At 42.6% G+C, this 17,956-nt stretch overlaps 1 protein-coding gene across 2 annotated transcripts in view; it reads left to right on the plus strand.

Moving 5' to 3' along the window:
• Window positions 1-17,956, plus strand: part of htt (huntingtin) — a 255,626-nt gene that overhangs the window by 74,036 nt on the left and 163,634 nt on the right. For both annotated transcript variants that reach the window (XM_037426940.2, XM_075877044.1), the window contains exons 21-23: window positions 1,500-1,681; window positions 7,879-7,985; window positions 11,696-11,881. In XM_037426940.2, the coding sequence (XP_037282837.2) occupies window positions 1,500-1,681; window positions 7,879-7,985; window positions 11,696-11,881 (475 nt within the window). The remainder of the gene's footprint in view (window positions 1-1,499; window positions 1,682-7,878; window positions 7,986-11,695; window positions 11,882-17,956) is intronic.

Genomic DNA, 17,956 nt, shown 5'->3' on the forward strand with positions numbered 1-17,956 from the left:
ATCATCCCCCACCCCACGCCCAAAGCAAGCATGTGTCAGCCTCTTAAGTGCGTGTTCACCTCCAATCACCGATTAGGACAAATGAGTGGGGCCAGTGTGAGCACAAATTAACAGTATTTATGTTGTGATAGGGTGTTTTTGTGATGATAGTGACTACCAAAAACAAAAGATACAGCCCCCCCCCCCACCTCTCCTTGGTTTTATTTCAAGCAACCCCCCCCCCCCATTCTCTAAATATGAATGCCTGGACTTGCCCCTGCGGCCACCTGTTATGATACACAGCACTTCTCTTTTCTTAATTACACATGCATGCATGCCCCAATGTGAGTGCTTGCATATAATGAAATTTTGGTGAATATCATTCAGAAAAATTCAGGCTTCGCGTCCCTGAGGACCAATAAGAACACAATGAATTACTTTTATTTATTTTTTGTTGTCTCATCGCTTTGAGCTCTGGACCCATAAAATGTGACTGCATGTTCAGTTCATGCCAGGTACTTCCAAATAGTCAGCTACATATTCAGTTGCTTTATTTCTCTGGCCTAATTAGCCAATTAGACCATTTTACTAGTCTCGTTGGTCTTTTGAGGGTCAAATTAGCTAAAGCTAATTGTATCTCTTATATCAGACTTTTATAGCATCAGGCTATTTTGGGATCTCTTTCGAATTTGACCTGTCAGGACTGAGCATAATAATGTTCACTTAAAAAATGAATATGTATTCAATCTATCTATACATATACCTCTCAGGTTCCAGCATTTTATAATAATGCATATAGGAAGTTTGCTTGCAAAACAAGTTTTGCTCCTAACATTCTTTCTTCTGATTGTGTAAAGAAACCAGAGAGGTGCATGCTTTAAATAAACAAGTCAAGTCTTTCAGTGCCAGGTGTTTTAGATATGGCGCACATGCAATGCCAGGTTTTCACAGATCTCATAAAAAGAACACACCTGTTCATTTTTGCTTATATGCTAAGGGGAAAATGACATGGATGGTCAGTTAGATGGATGCTTCAAGAACTCATTATGGGCTAACATTTTCGCATGTATGAGGCATGTTGAAAATATTTGATTTCACCAAGATGATAACATTCAATGTATTTATTGTTTCCTAAGTGCTGCTGCTAGTTGGACCATCACTGTGGTCAGCATTGGAATTGGGCACATGTATGGTGACCAGCCAACATTGAGTTTATGGGCAAATAATTAAAATAACAGAGGTTTGATACCATAGAAGTTGTATGTGCATCGGCCGAAATCAATTGACATTAAAAATGGACGTCTACTGTGTAATTTAAGCTAGTCATCTTTCATCTAGTGGTTGTGTTTTGCGTTATTGCTTTCATGGCAAGTTCAGTGGCTGATGCGTGGGGACGGGCATCAGCTCTTTTTTACTGATTCAACAATGGCATTCTTATGTGTAAGACATTTCTTGAACATTTCATTTTGTACTTACTGATGCCCTTTTTGATTATAAAAGCATTTTATCTATGCACTTAGGTTGCTTAATGTGTTCGCACACACGCTGGAAGAACAAGCATCACCATCTCGGGGTGGACTGGGCATCTCGGGAGGACCTGCTCTGAGCCCCATCAGACGTCGTAGCAAGGTCCGAGAAGACGCTGCACTGGCCGCTGCTGGCAGTGCTGCAGCCAAGGGTGGCACTAGCAAGCTTACGCCAGGTATGCACCTATTGGTGTAAGTTGATGTAATGTCAGTATGCTTGTGCAAATAGTAAATTTTTGGTTCCAAGCTAATTCAAAGCGAATCGTTATTTAATTGGATAATTTTGAATCAAATTCAAATAGGATACTACGCACATTATGCAGAAAAATGAACATATTTGCATATCTCAAAAATGACCATAAAGTGCACAATATAACATCTCCCGCTTGTTAGAACTGCTGTTGAATTCTCAAACAGAAAGTAAACCACCCATCTTGGATGAGCATGAAACAACGCAAGAAGGGAGAGGGGCGTTCGAGTATGCTTGAGTAGTAATGATGAACTTGGATTGTGATGGCAGTCGCGAACTGGTGTACATGCTATTTTGGCGAGTATCAGTGCGGTTGCAATGCGAAGGGACTGTGTGAAAAGAGCACTTCTCCCTGGAACGGCCAATTTGCTTACACCAGCGTTTCGTAGGAGTGCCACGATATCGGATCCAAAAGAGTTGGCTGCCAGCCTTACTTCTTATAACATTACAATTTTTTGCTGTTGCGTTCATCGCATTTAATTCAACGTGCCGTTGTGTTACCAGAACTGATTGGCTAATCGCGAAAGCTACCAGCCTGCGAACTCGGGGGGGCGACGTCTCTGAAGATTTGTGATCGTCACTGTGGTCTCGGAGAGTTTCCATCAGCACCTAATCTGACATCTCGATGGTGAGGACATGGTTGTTCGAAATAAGATCACAGTTTTGCCCCAAGGGCGAAGCAATGAATGCGATAACAACAACTTGGAACGTAACGCTGAGAACGGCAACCTGATCGAAACGTGCAGCGCGCTGCTCATGCAGAAATCACACACTAAAACAACATACACAGGACGACAGCGAACTAACAACGTTTACCGCTCTACCCTTAACACGCTGTTTAAACAAAAACGAGCCACGAAATGTAATCACAGGTACAGATATGAGTGCGAACTAACAAGTTCCCCAGTTGTTACTTCGCTGTGTTTGAAAAGCGCACTTCTTTCGCTAACGGCGCCTGTCCAGTGAGCAAAGTGATCATTGTGCACCCGTCAACTGAACGCAATCGTTCCGGTCAAAGTCGAAATCAGGCAATTCTCCCCATTGAAGGATAAGCGCGCCCGCACAAGCATCTAACCATAAAATAAAGGAAGCATTAATCTAACCTCATCCTCCCACCCCCCCCCGCCCTTCGTGAGGCAAAGTACGCGTGAAAGATATGCGCGCGTCGGCGCATTGTGGTGAGCTGGGCCAATAGGCACCGAGCCTGGGCGGCCTTTTCTCTTTTTTTTTCTTTGTTGAGTTTTCAGACACTAATACATATATGGTGAATGACGGCGGTGAAAAACCAGCCGAGACTGTCCATATACATAATTGCTATCGCAATAAAAAAAAGCAATGTTGACGTCGTCGAGGGCCACACCATACGCACGCAGTAGAATTATGCACGCGCACACGACATCGAAAACGAAGAGTACACACGGATACCGCGGAAAACTATTCGGTAAAGCGTTCTCCATATGCAGCGCTGCCCCTCATATGTGATGCTAACTAAAAGCGTGGCACTGCCAACGCTCAAAATTAGGTTTTTTGTTTTTTATTTATTATTATTATTTTTTACTTGGGGGGAGGGGGCACACTCACGCATGCGACCGCGGGGGCGAGAATGGTGGCAACACCGGCTCGTGGAGAGTAGACCCGCCTGTCTGTCTCACGCGGACGCGGCCCGGGTACCCGCCGCTTCGCGCTTCATCGGCAACGGTGCAGCCGCGGCCGCGGAAGGTACATGCTCGTACCAAAATGCTAAAATGCGGGCCAAATTTCTAGATTGTTTATGGAGAAAATTCGTTATATGAAGGTGGTCTCCCACTGTTACATTGTTACATAGAGGTCGCAAATACATTTGCTTCTAGGAGCAATGGCGGGGAATATAAAGACTGCGTTTTATCAAGGAATTCGTTATATGGAGGTTTGATATAAGCAGATTTAACTGTACACCTAATTGTTTTGTTTAATGCTTTAAAACTTCTAATAATTTTTATTTTAATCAAAGCAAATTACAATGCTGTTATATTTATTCAAATATTCTAAGTGCTCAAATATTTGCACAAGTCTAAACATCTGTGATCAGATGCACTGGGAACTTTCATGACAAAACAAATCTCTGGCTCATTCCACCACTTTGAGTGTATGGCTCTCTGGCCAAATAAGCTGGGCTAATTTCATAGCTTAATTAAAGTGGATGACTTGGTGGATAAATTCTGGTGCCACTACCTCTCCTGTGTCCTTACGAGCATTTTAGTGTGACTTATTACACAGGCTGCATCTGGAGGCAATGCAACATCGCAATACCCACACACCTCATGCATTAGCCTATAGACCCAACATATAAGTACTCCCAGCAGTCAATCTCCTGCAAAATTCTCACTTTGCTCTGATTATCATCTTCTGGTGGTGCCCCGCCGCTGCAGTTTAGTGGCTAAGGTACTTGGCTGCTGACTTGAAGGTCTCGGTATCGAATCCCGGTTGCGACGGCCGCGTTTTCGATGGAGGCGAAAATGCTGTAGGCTCGTGTGCTCAGATTTGGGTGCACGTTAAAGAACCCCAGGTGGTCGAAATTCACGGAGTCTTCCATTACAGTGTTTCTCATAATCATATGGTGGCTATGGGACATTAAACCCCACATATCAATCAATCCTTTCATGGTTTCAGCTTCATTTTTCGTTCAACCAGCAGAAACAGATCTTAAACGGAGTGCTGTAGGCACGCATACCTCTTCAAGAACTTTTCCAAGTGTGTATCAGCACAATGATCAGCAGTATTTCTTTGAAAATCAGCAAAGCATTTTTTGCCAACTTCTGTAACTTGAAGCTCGTCTATCTATCTATCTATCTGTCTGTCTGTCTGTCTGTCTGTCCGTCCGTCCGTCCGTCCGTCCGAGGGGGGGAGGGGGGCTTTGTGTTCTCCTGGCCATATCGTTGATGTGATGTATACCACAAATGTCAAGTATAACTGTATACCTGTCATAATTTTGAAGTCTATGTAAGCATAATGGTCAGCAGACATTTTTTACACATATATGTGGCCATTCACTATTGTTACTACATTGCAATAAAATACATAATGAAAGGGAATGGGAAGACTGACAAAAAGGTTTTGCAACTTACAATGTGTTGTTAATGCCAGAATTACATTGTGATTATAACATCATGCTGGGGGACTTCAAAATAATTATGAGTGCTTGGAATTCTATATGTTGCTTTTAAATCTGAGTTTGTCACTGGTGTCTTTTCATATGCAGAGGCATTTTCGCATTTTACACCCTATAAATGGGGGATGACACAAAGTGACATTGTATTGGACTCTAGGTACTTATCTCAATACTATAGCTGTGCAAATAGCAAAATTTTGGGTGTGAAATGACTTCGAATATTAAAGTTTGAATGTGAATCAATAGAATATTTTTATATTTCTGTAATGTTTTTCTAATACGTCAAAGTGCAATTACTAAAAAAAAAATCACCACCATATTCATAAAATGAATGATGTTAGAGGAGCTTGCTTGGAGATGCATGGGGCGTTTATTGGCGAGACTATTTCTTTAGGAAGGTTTGTTAACAAGCCAGCACATGATATATACGTTGAAGGCAGCATTGTCGGACATGATCTGCGGCCGGCACTGCACAGTGTTGGCCACGTCGATCGGTACGTCAACCACCTGCATCTTCATGCCATACTGGCCGCTGCCGCGAGTCAAATGCCTTGGGCTTGTAGTGCATGATCATCATCATCATCATTTTCTTGGGCGTCGCGCTGCACCTCTCGCGAAGCTGATGCATAGCTAGAGCTACGCGAGAACGAAACGAGCTCACACGCCTGGCATGTCGGACGCTGACAGCCGACACGCCAGGCGTGTCGGCTGTCATTATTTATTTATTCCACGCCTGAAGCGAAGCCGCAGCTTCACTTCAGGCGTGGAATAAAGTGGCGAGACTGGCATGGCCCCGTTGGCTGCCTTCGACGTTGTCTCGCGTCTCTCTTTTCTCGCCGCTACAGGTTCATAAATGGCAGACGTGGAGGTACCAGCCGTTCTGCAACGGGATTTAGAGCAGGCATATGAGGGGGCTTGGGAGGATATCAATACCCGCACATAACACTCATCGGAGGAACTTGTCACATGTTGCTGGGACTACGAAGTGACGAGAATGAAGTGGACATAGTCGCGAGGAGGCGAGTGCGCGGGCCATCGAAAACTGATGCTTTAGGTGGCGGTGCACCATCTAGTGAGCATTGTTGCAATCACCGGAGAGGCGACTGAAGCAGCGATCTTGAGTGGCTAACGGAGAAGAGTACACTGGCAACACTGGTGTACACGCCGGCAGCTGCCACCGGACAAGGTGCGAGCAATAGAAGCTTGCCAACCAAGCTCCTAAATGTTTCAGAGGATTCCTAGGCATCTTCTTTCGGGGTGCCAATATGAAAGTGTTTCTTTTGTCTAGGTTGGCTAAGCACTGGAGGGGTGATGTTCTGTAGTGTTGTTATAAAAAAAATGAGGCAATGCAGAGGCTGAACTGTATATATTTACATGATTGGGGGCAACCAAAGCGGTGTGGACAACACTTTAGGCATGAAAGGAAAAGGTCTATTTCCTCAGCTTCTCTGGGAGCTCCTTTAACTTCTGTGGAGGGCCAACTCTTGTTACAGACAAGGGTGCACTCCCTTCTAGTCCAGAGTTTCTAATCCTCCCAGTAGACGTCAATGTATGAAAAAATATGAAATTTTGATGTTGAAAATGTTCATTTGATTTTTTTGTGACTTTGTGGTCTCAAACGAAATTTATTGAAGTCTCAATTTTCACCGCGTAGGCTCAAAATAGCACTTTCATGGGTCCATTGGCAGCCGTTCCAAAGCCCGAAAGGCAGCTTTGCCACAATGCCAGAGTTTATGAAGTGAACGATATTAAAGATAAGATAAAGGGACCACTGTGACGGCAAAGTGTGGCAATACCTTTACGAATAAGCACTGGAAGTATGCGAAGGCGTGATAGCATCAGGTGGCAAACACACCAGTATGGCTTAATCGCCAACAGTTCTTGTAAGCATCTTAGCTAATCGCTCAGTAGTGAATGTGGCCTAGCACAGCTAGTAATATGTATAATCACAAATGCTCCACACCACCGTTCACGCAGCCATTTTTTGCGAGACCATGAAGTGCGCCACACAGTTGCTCTGCTCTCATGATTGTAAGAAGGTTGCCATTGCTGAACCTATGTCTGGTTAGGAATGGAGTGGGAAAAACTATGGAGGTAGCCAGTGTTTGGTTTCAAGGGGGTCAAACATGTGCTATATCAAGGAGCGGAAGAGGGAGGGGAATCCTGGAGGGGAATCCTGGAGGGGCTTCAGGTCCAGTGCTGGCTTGGCTTAAGGGGAGCAAGTGCCCCCTTTGCACCCTCCTATCAATGCCATGGGAATCACAAACACTATCATGACAAATGCGGGCATATGGTAGAGCAAGTGCCCAAGTATTAATGGGGTCAGCTTAGTTGGTGTTGTGGTGCACACAACTCGGAATGGTCGGCTCCTCGCGTAAAATCTCCAGGACAATCGGCTTTCCTAGTGATATCGAAATGGTGAAAAAGCAGATTTAGTTATAAATTGAGGTAAAAAATACATCTTGTTTTAAGAACAAAAAGTTAAAAAGTATTAAGTATTTTATTATGTAAAGAATTTCATTGTACTCAAGTTTTTTATATTGTTTAACTGTAGCATGCAGCTTTATTACGAATGATTACATTTTCAAATGCACTGTCCTTCCGTTTTTTTTTTTTTTGAAAGTAAAAAGAATGCGTTTTCTCACGGCATATTCATATTGCTTGCTTTATTAATACTTGCACTGTGAATTGTGGCATATCATTTAAGTATATTGAGAGGAGCACTGCTAGACTTTTGAAATATGAGCTTCCTTTTAGCAAATGTAATACTAGGTAGTGTTGCTGACTTTCAGTGGTGGTGTCATCCATCTTGTTATTTTACATTTGTTACTGAACTTTCTCTTTTGTTCATTTGTTTTAGTTTTTAAGTCTTTTTATGAGCTGCAGTTCTTGCTTGCTGTCAAAAGAGATTGTTTTTGCTCATGAAGTGAATTTAATGTGTACTTGACCATGTACTTTTCTTTATTTTTATAAAGACCCGGACAAAACCAGCAAGTCACAGGTGGGCCTGGGACACTTTTCATCTTTGCCTCAGTACATGAAGCTCTACGAAGTCCTTAAGTCTGCCCATTCGAACTACAAGGTATGATGACTATATATTTATGCTGTAGTTTATATATTCTTTAGCTAATTGTGGAAGTCTTTTCTTAAGAATTCTGAAAATATTTATAAATTGCCTTTTAAACATACTGAAGGAAAGAAGTGTAAATTTAAAGGGGCCCTGAAGCATTTTTTTGAGTAACCATAAAATTAATTCACTAAAAAAGTGTACTGCTTCACAAATTCAGCTCTGCAAAAATTTAAAAAATCCGTCTAGTACGAGCGGAGTTACAAGGATTTGTCACATGCTGCAATCGCATTCTCTCTTCTCTCGTCCCTATGTAAACACTGAAAGCTAAGCAAGGAGGGATGAGAGGGGCAAACAAAAAATGTCACGCTCGCCTCATGTCTTTGAGCACTTTTTCTTTTTTCATCGAATTCGCGGCTTTTTCAGTGCGATCGTGCGCGCACGTGTGGACAAGTGACGGCCTCTCGCGACGCTTTCTGTAACAACTAAGCGGGTCATGTTCAAATCAGCCAATGACTGATAAATGGGTCATCTACGTTTGATTTTTGGCCATATTCCGTGATTTGTCGAGGGAAGAGAAAGCAATTTTTATGTGACTGATAATTTATTGCGAATTCTAGGCCGCGTGCTGCGCTATAACATTTGGCTCGCGTGTTCTCGGAAGCCTCTACTACCGATTAGCAGCGTTTTCTGACCATGCTCAAAAAGTGTTGCAAAGCTCCTTTAAGGGATTTTTTTTTTTTTTGTACACGCAGTAATAATGAGAACCAACAGACAAGGATGCCACGGAAAGTATAGGGGATGTTATTAGTAATGATTTCAATGTAAATTTGAAGAAAGAAAAGAGGCGTACAGTTCATTGATCAGATCCAGCTTTCACCCCGTTCAAGACAACCTTGATGAACAAACATGCAGTCTGCGCCTAGCCCAGTATCTGGATTTGCTTCTTTGCAACGTAGCGCTACAAGCTTTTGAAGCAGTTCTGCAGAGCACCACTTGGAGAGGAGCATGCAGAAAGAAATAGAAAATGGCATTCATCCCTTACATTCATGACATTAGGCACAGGCTCAAAAAAATAGTAGGGTGATCGGGCATGGATTTGGATTTTTCAGCCCTCAACAAACTAAGCAGCCTGTGACGACAAGGAAACTGCAGTTATCTGGCATGCAAAGTCATTTGTTGCGTATAAGGGTGAGGTGGTGCGTAAAATCTCGTTCTCTTGTAGACGCTTGCATATAGGACAGATGGGGCATTGCCTCAACGATTGCCTACACAAACACGTATGTGACGTCTGAAACTTTACAGGGCTCTGTTTTGAAATGAGAGCGCACTACTTAGACGCGGACAGAAAGACAGGGACTAGCGCTTACTACCAACTGAAAATTTATTCGGAAAACTATGAAATATATCAGTTGGTAGTAAGCGCTTGTCCCTGTCTTTCTGTCCGCGTCTAAGTAGTGTGCTCTCATTTCAAAACACTCATGTATCACCAACTCGCCCAATCAACCATATTGGCAAATCTACAGAGGTCACTTTAGCTGCACATTTCGCTGGCTGCGCATGCCGACCTTCATTCAAATGGTGCAAAGTGATAAGCCGGTACACAGACAGGCTGAGATAAGAGTATCTGGAAGCCTTCGAAATTCACGAAAGAAATCAAGAATGTGTCATCTCTCTGTCCGTTGCCCTTTTGCAAAAATAAATCTGGTCTTTCAAGAGCTGGGTGCAGCTGTTGGTGGTGAAGAACCTGATACTGTGGGTGTTTCACTTTGCTGCTGCTGTGATATCACATATGTTTTTTCTTTCTTTTTTCTTTTCTCTATTTTCATGTCTCGTGACGATAAATTAAGTCGTTAGTCAGCACTGTGTGTGTGTCCTTGTAACTTTTTGTCCCATTTAGGCACGCTGTTTCTTGTTTGATTAAATGCTTTGCTGTTAATTTAAAAAGTAATTTAATCTATTTCTTCGAAGAAGTGCAAGGACATGCTATGGGCTTATTCAGGCAGTCTGTACCCATTTTAGGGGCAAAGCTCCACTTAGTCTAACTTTGTCATGCGTCGCCGCCTAACCGAGACAAGAAGAGAGGACAATGAAAAGAAGGCAGTATCTCCCGAACAGTATAATAGAGGGTGCTGTCTCATAGAAATACATACAAACTACAGTTGAGTGAGGGTATTCTAGATGGCGCTGTACTGCTACTCTGATTGGCTGCTGCGCGGGCTGTCTGCATACGTGAAGAATAAGTGCTTCTATCAGTCTTCTGGATAGTGGCCGTGCGTGGCAGATCATTAATCCATTAGTGGGGCATGGACGAAACAGAGTGGCGGGCGCCTTGAAGACACTTGCGCTCGGCTTTTTTGGCTCGCGTCTCGTTGGTGTTACTCCCGCGCCGTCTGCATTCTCAATTGGATCGGATGCATGGACGCATGCATGGACGAACACACGGACGGACGCTTCGCCCCACTCTACATCATTCATTTTGTGAATATGCTGTTATTTTTTCTAATAATAATAACAGGGATTTTATATCCCAAAACCACTATATTATTATGAGGGACATCATAGTGAAGGGCTCCAGAAAATCTGACCATCTGGTGTTCTCTGACGTGCATTGACATCGCTCAGTACGTGGGCCCTTTCGCCCCCATCAAACTGGGACCGATGTGGTCAGGATTGAACCATCCACCTTTGGGTCAGCAGCCGAGCTCTTTGACTGCTACATCACCATGGCGGAATTGAATTTCATAAGCAAGGCTAAATGTCGCTGCCGATCCTCTCAGTTTTTCAATTATACAACGCAACGACAGTTTGACATGGTTTTCTCAGAGTCGTATAACTAGGGTTCCACTGTGCCGTAAAATCTTGATAGAATAAAGTCACTTAAATAGACAGTTTACTTTGCTATATCATGATATCATTAAAATGATATGAGACCTTTTATGCAAAGTAACGCTGCTGAGGAAATATTTTTTGGAATGTGCGATTTATAGTGTTTCAAAGTCAAATGTTATACCTAACCTATTTGGTTAGCCTATTTGGTTATTTGGTTAATACCTTTTTGAATGAATAATAACCAAATAATTTGATTGGACTTTTGAAAATGTAATCTTCATAGAATATGCTTGGAATAATTTAAACCTTTTCGAACTGTCGGTTAATTTTTAAAAAATTATTTTTTGTTTGACCCTGTATGTTGTCAATGAATTTAAAGGCTCAATATTCAAACTGTTTCATTGCATTAATTCAATTAATTCATTCTTTTGGCTCATGCATGCCAGATAATAAGTGCTCTAACAATCTCATTATGATTGAGCATGAAAGAAAACAAAAAGAGAGGAAAAACAAAACTAGATTATCTGGCCTTGATCTACCAAGTTTGGAACGCTCTTGAAGTCAATTTTGCCATTGTACAGAGTTATGGAAAAGCATATCGAAATTGAATTGAGGCTTCTAGCTTTGACGGGGCACAAGACATTTTGTTCCTTAATTACATATGCGCTCGTGCCTTGTATAATAATGAGTACCAGTATTATCATGCAGACTAAAAATATTACTGGCAAGCATCTGTGATGTTGAAAATAAGTTTTTTTTTTGTCATCAAGTAGTAGCATTTATTGTCTGTGGCTGGTTTTGGAGAATGAACATGTAACTTAAAGCTGCAGATGAGCTCCCTTCTTCTGGAGAGAGTGTTTATATGCACTAAAAGCTTTAACTATTATCTACAGGTGTCTCTTGATGCTGGTAGCAGTGAGAAGTTTTTGGGCCTGCTGAAGGCAGTCCTGGTCACCATGGGCCAGATTCTAGAAGTGGCCCAACTCCAGGATTTGAATCGGCATGTGGAAGAGTTACTGAGCTACTTGCGCCTATCCATGACTGTTGAGCCTCTTACAACGGTGCAGTGTGTCCGGCAGGTCAGTTGTTTTATTCTCATACTTTCATTTTTCACACATATTCAGTGTTGGGCAATGGCCGAACTACAGATTTTCCTGCTCACTTTAATCCTAGTGCCAGCTTAAATAATCTGCACGCTATTGAAATAATCTGAGTGCCAAGCTATTTAATCTATGTGCCAAACATTTAATCCAAGTGCTAACATATTTAATCGAAGCGCCAACTCAATGAGGCTGCGTGCCAGTGAGTTTAATCCAAGTGCCACTGTGTTTAATCCAATCGCCAACGACTTCAATTCAGGTGACAGACATTTCAATCCATGCATTAGAAACACATATTTTGCTACTCTATATAGTATATATGTCTGAGTAATGTAAACTTGAAGTTGCAGGAAGAACATTTGCCTTGCCTGTACATGCTAGTGCTTAAATGAAGTGCGTAAAGCTATTTCCCCTTAACGTTTTGGTGTCATAGCTTTGAAATAAAAAAAGAGTACCGTAATTACTCGAATCTAACGCGCACCTTTTTTTCGGTTAAGCGAGTTCATAAATCGCATGCGCGTTAGAATCGAGTACGAACAAAAAATTACGGTCAATCTATTGCCATCGCAAATCCAAAATGGCCGCCCCCTACGTGCGTCGGCATGGTGCTCGGCTATCTCTGCCTATGTGTTTACCATGTGCGGCACTTCGTACGTGTGCTGAGGAGTTCGTCATCTAGTAGTGCATTAGCATCGACGACGTGAAAGGGCCGACTCCAAAAACTCAAGTGCACCACGATGCCGCTTTTAAAAGAAAAGTCATCGCGTGTGCAGAAACGGACGGAAGTCGGGCCGCATCGCGATCGTTCCCGAAACGTGCGTGCGGGACCGGCGGAAACAAAAGCAGAAGATTGTCGACAGCAAAGCTTCACGCAAAGGCTTCAGTGAACCACAGCAGGGTCGGTTTCCGCAAATTAAAGAGCTGCTCCGCGAGTATGTGCTTGAGGAGCGAGCGGCACAGCGGCCCGTGACGACAGAACTGCTCCAAGTGCGGGCTATGCAATCAGTCTTAGAAAAAAGTCTAATGCGGAGCCAGTTTAAAGCGAGCAGGTGCTGGCTAATTAACTATATGAAGAGGAAAGGCTCTTCCCTTCGAAGGGGAACATGCATATGCGAAAACTTTTCCGGAGAAGTACGATGAAAAAGCTTTACAGTTTTCAAAGGTTCGTCCTAAACTTGCGGCGCAACAACGGCTACCTGCTTGGGCAAATCTGGAATGCCGATCAGACGCCTCTTTACTTCGACATGCCTGGCACCACAACTGTCGAGAAGAAGGGGGCAAAGCAAGTTCGCGTGCTGACATCGGTCCACGGTAAAACTACAGTGACGGCAATGCTCTGTTACACGTCAGATGGGCACAAGCTTCGCCCGTACCTCATATTTAGATGGAAAACAATCCCGAAAGGAATCGTTTTTTCGAGTGGTGTGATCGTGCGGGCCAGCGAAAAAAAATGGGTGCGCGTTACAATCGATGTCTTACGTTTTTTTTTTTTTTTTTTTCGCGGTGGAAATCGGGTGCGCGTTACAATCGAGGGCGCGGTAGAATCGAGTAAATACGGTATGTAATAATTGCATTTACGGGTACTAAATGTGTTTGCTTGAGTCCATGTTAGTCTATGCTTCATCGCTACTGCTTTATTCCAGCTAACCATGTACACCATCGCATATGCATAGATTCGTGTCATCTGCTCAGCAGATGGCATTTGGCTACTTATTCGCTGAGGCATTCATTCGCAGTCATTTGCCCAGCCAGGTGAAAACAACGGTGACCAATAGGTCATATTCATTTTTCTTGAAATCAGAAATAACCATTCAAAACTGAACTTGCATTGATTTGGGTTCATGGGGAATGAAGTTTCTATAAAAGCATCAAAGGAGATACTCCTGTTTTCATTTAAAAGACAACGCTAATGCTGCTGAAGCGTGTTTGCTTAAAACATGCGTTTATCGAATACACATACTTTTGTTTGAATAAAAAGATAAAAACTAATATGAATGTAAAATATCTCTTCCGTTTTTCACATCAGGATAATGAGTTTACATCTTATGTGCACTGCAGGATGAAAACCCTTTTCGAATTATCTCTAATTCGCTCTGCCCTGTGAGGGCCCCCTAATTTATTGAGCATGTACCTGCTTTTGACTCATCACTGTCCACTGACATGTTTTTCATATCTTGGTATGCACTTCGGCACTCCATTATTTTTATTTGTTCTTTCGCATTACATGACCTGACCCGGCCCTGTAATGCTGTACGAATCCCATTATGAGCTTTGTTGACGGGCACAAAATATTCGTTCACATGTTCCTGCTTTTTCTTTTGTTGCCATTAAAACGACTCCACCCGGGCCAAGCACTCATCTACAAACTTGTACATAGCAAAGTATAAGCACTCCAAACACAGCTCAAGCGAACCGCTGCAGTAATTTTTTTGTCACGAATACTAGCGGCGAACACCAATAATAATGATTTATTCGACCTTCTGACTGTTGTCTTTTATATTGTAGGAATTGCATTGCAATTGCACTGCTGTTTTTACGCCTCGTATTTATTCTGCTTTTTGTGCATGGATTAAACTGACTGCCACCTGAATTAAAGTTATTGGGAATTTGATCAAACACGGTGGCACTTGGATTAAATTCACTCGCACGCGGCATAATTGAGTCCCGCTTAGATTAAATACGTTGGCGCTTGAATTAAATGTTTGGCACATGGATTAGAGAGCTTGGCACTCAGATTATTTTAATGGCGTTGCAGAAAATTTAAGCTGACACTTGGATTAAAGTGAGAGGGAAAACCTGTAGTACAATATGTTGAGCGTGCACTTGTTGTAGAAGAACTTAACTTTGCTTACTGTGTGAATTCTGCACATTGTATGCATTACAATGAATGATTGGCATAAACACAGGTCTCCAGAAGTTAAGTGCTCTGGACTTCAGGGGCCCGGCTTGTCATCCATTCATACACCTCCTGCGGCATGATCATGCTCAAATTAAGTGGTCAATGCAGGCCTAAAACAAGACCACAAACGCTTAAAAATGGGTGAAAGTAAATAAACGATGTCTGAAATGTTATAATGAACCATAATAATTAAGAAGTAGGCATAGTAATCAACTTTATATCACTAAAAGCTTCTCAGAAACATGTGTCTGACTCCTGTTCCACACACAAGATGGTGCCACCGCCTCATCAAAAGCATAAATCCACCTCTCACTGGTACTTCTGCTTCGGCAGCCACAGCTGGGCTAGACTTTGTGCGAGCGCGTGAATGCAGTCTAGCCCAGCCATGTCTCGGCGAATTCGTCAATACAGTCTTGCAGAGGAAATAACCCAATGAAATTTGCTGCAAATGACACATATCTCAACTGCTGTGACATGCCAGCAGTTAATAAAATGCAGCAAAAAGTTGCTTTCATGTCGCATAACAAGTCTGCGAATCTAACAGAATTCTGCTCATGCCAGAGAAACTCTACACGCTTACCTCAAACATTGAAATCGTCAACTGTTTGGTACCGTATTTACTCGATTCTACCGCGCCCTCGATTGTAACGCGCACCCGATTTCCACCGCGAAAAAAAAAAAAAAAAAAAAAAACGTAAGACATCGATTGCAACGCGCACCCATTTTTTTTCGCTGGCCCGCACGATCACACCACTCGAAAAAACGATTCCTTTCGGGATTGTCTTCCATCTAAATATGAGGTACGGGCGAAGCTTGTGCCCATCTGACGTGTAACAGAGCATTGCCGTCACTGTAGTTTTACCGTGGACCGATGTCAGCACGCGAACTTGCTTTGCCCCCTTCTTCTCGACAGTTGTGGTGCCAGGCATGTCGAAGTAAAAAGGCGTCTGATCGGCATTCCAGATTTGCCCAAGCAGGTAGCCGTTGTTGCGCCGCAAGTTTAGGACGAACCTTTGAAAACTGTAAAGCTTTTCATCGTACTTCTCCGCAAAAGTTTTCGCATATGCATGTTCCCCTTCGAAGGGAAGAGCCTTTCCTCTTCATATAGTTAAATAGCCAGCACCTGCTCACTTTAAACTGGCTCCGCATTAGACGTTTTTCTAAGACTAATTGCATAGCTCGCACTTGGAGCAGTTCTGTCGTCACGGGCCGCTGTGCCACTTGCTGCTCAAGCACATACTCGCGGAGCAGCTCTTTAATTTGCGGAAACCGACCCTGCTGTGGTTCACTGAAGCCTTTGCGTGAAGCTTTGCTGTCGACAATCTTCTGCTTTTGTTTCCGCCGGTCCCGCACGCATGTTTCGGAAACGACCGCGATGCGGCCCGACTTCCGTCCGTTTCTGCACACGCGATGACTTTTCTTTTAAAAGCGGCATCGTGGTGCACTTGAGTTTTTGGAGTCGGCCCTTTCACACCGTCGATGCTAATGCACTACTAGATGACGAACTCCTCAGCACACGTACGAAGTGCCGCACATGGTAAACACATAGGCAGAAATAGCCGACGCACCATGCCGACGCACGTAGGGGGCGGCCATTTTGGATTTGCGATGGCAATAGATTGACCGTAATTTTTTGTTCGTACTCGATTCTAACGCGCATGCGATTTATGAACTCGCTTAACCGGAAAAAAGGTGCGCGTTAGATTCGAGTAATTACGGTAAATGAAGCAGCGAGAACTCTTAAGAACGGCGTTTGCATGGGTTACGTTCTTCCTCAGGTTTCCCGGTTGGGGGGCTGCATTTGGTATTTTTATTATAATTTAGTGCTCTTCTTTCCTTGAGACTTTTTGTACCTAAGTCCACCTATATGTTGTAACAAGAAGCTAAAATAGCTATTCAGTCGATATCATAGTGTGCTCTTAATATGAATGTTGTCATGTTTGCCTTAAAGAATTTAATTGTGGCCCGCTTCCATAGTTGTAACCTGTTGCTTTTTGGAACACCCTACAACTTGGATAAAACATTCATTCTTCTTGAAGTTAAAAAATAACTTTTATAATTTACTTATTCTATTTTATTTTGATTCTTAGTTTAGTGCTAACTAATAATAGACATTATTTTACTAGTTCTTCATTTTACTTAATGAATTTAGCTTGAATTGAGTTATAAATAGTTGCTATTTGATGCATTCATTATGCCCTTGTATTTACTTTCTCCATTTAAAATGTATATCATTTATGAAATAAACCTGTATAAGTGGTCAATAGTATTCACATAATTTTTTTTCACTAGTATTGCTAATTGATTATAAGTTTACAGATCATAGTTAGTGAGTTTTTCAATGTATGATCTCAATTTCCAAATGAAGGATGATACAATGAAACATGAATTGGCAGAAGCATATTAAAATTTTCATATAATAAATCACTATCAGTTCTTTGTAAAAGCCTCTGGACAGTCATGTTAAAGTCAATGAGTGGCATCAGATGAGTACTTGCAATAATTATTGTACAAGGGAGAAAAGTACTAAAATACACGATTTACTCACGTAATGAACGCATTCACATAATAAACGCACCCCCAACTTCAGTCATCAAAATTTGGATTTTTTTCCCCTCCCGTAATAAATGCACCCCCTACATTCATTCGCTGCAGTCCCACTAATCGACACCTGGCGCCTTATGACCCATTAGATCGCTTCCATTTTTTTGTTATTTTGTCGACCCACCTTGGGTCGACAAAATGTGACGATTTCTGTCACATGGTAGCATTCCTGATTGTCGCTTCGCTTGTTATCCACACTTACAGGAATTTCCTATGTAGAAGCGAGGCGGTGGCCGTATTTTGTCGTTAATCTTGTTATCCACAGTTTGTTTTGATAATCCGGGGGTAGCTTGCTGCAATATAGGTTACATGCTACAATGTTAACGGCGTCGTTACGGTCGCCGTGCGAGGTTGTCGCGAAGTTGGCAAAGTGCGTCGTAGCATCGTAGCACTCGCTTTTGGGCGCCCCTTGAGATCACAGCAGATACCACTGTAGGTTAAACGATTGTGAAAAAAGATAGCCGCAAGACGCTTTTATGGTGTGTGCGGGCGGCCCGGGGACAGCTTGCAGAACATAGCACCATCAACCACCGAAGATGAGTAAAGCACAA

This window comes from Rhipicephalus microplus, chromosome X (assembly GCF_043290135.1).
Source record: "Rhipicephalus microplus isolate Deutch F79 chromosome X, USDA_Rmic, whole genome shotgun sequence".
In the NCBI taxonomy this organism is placed as follows: Eukaryota; Metazoa; Arthropoda; class Arachnida; order Ixodida; family Ixodidae; genus Rhipicephalus; species Rhipicephalus microplus.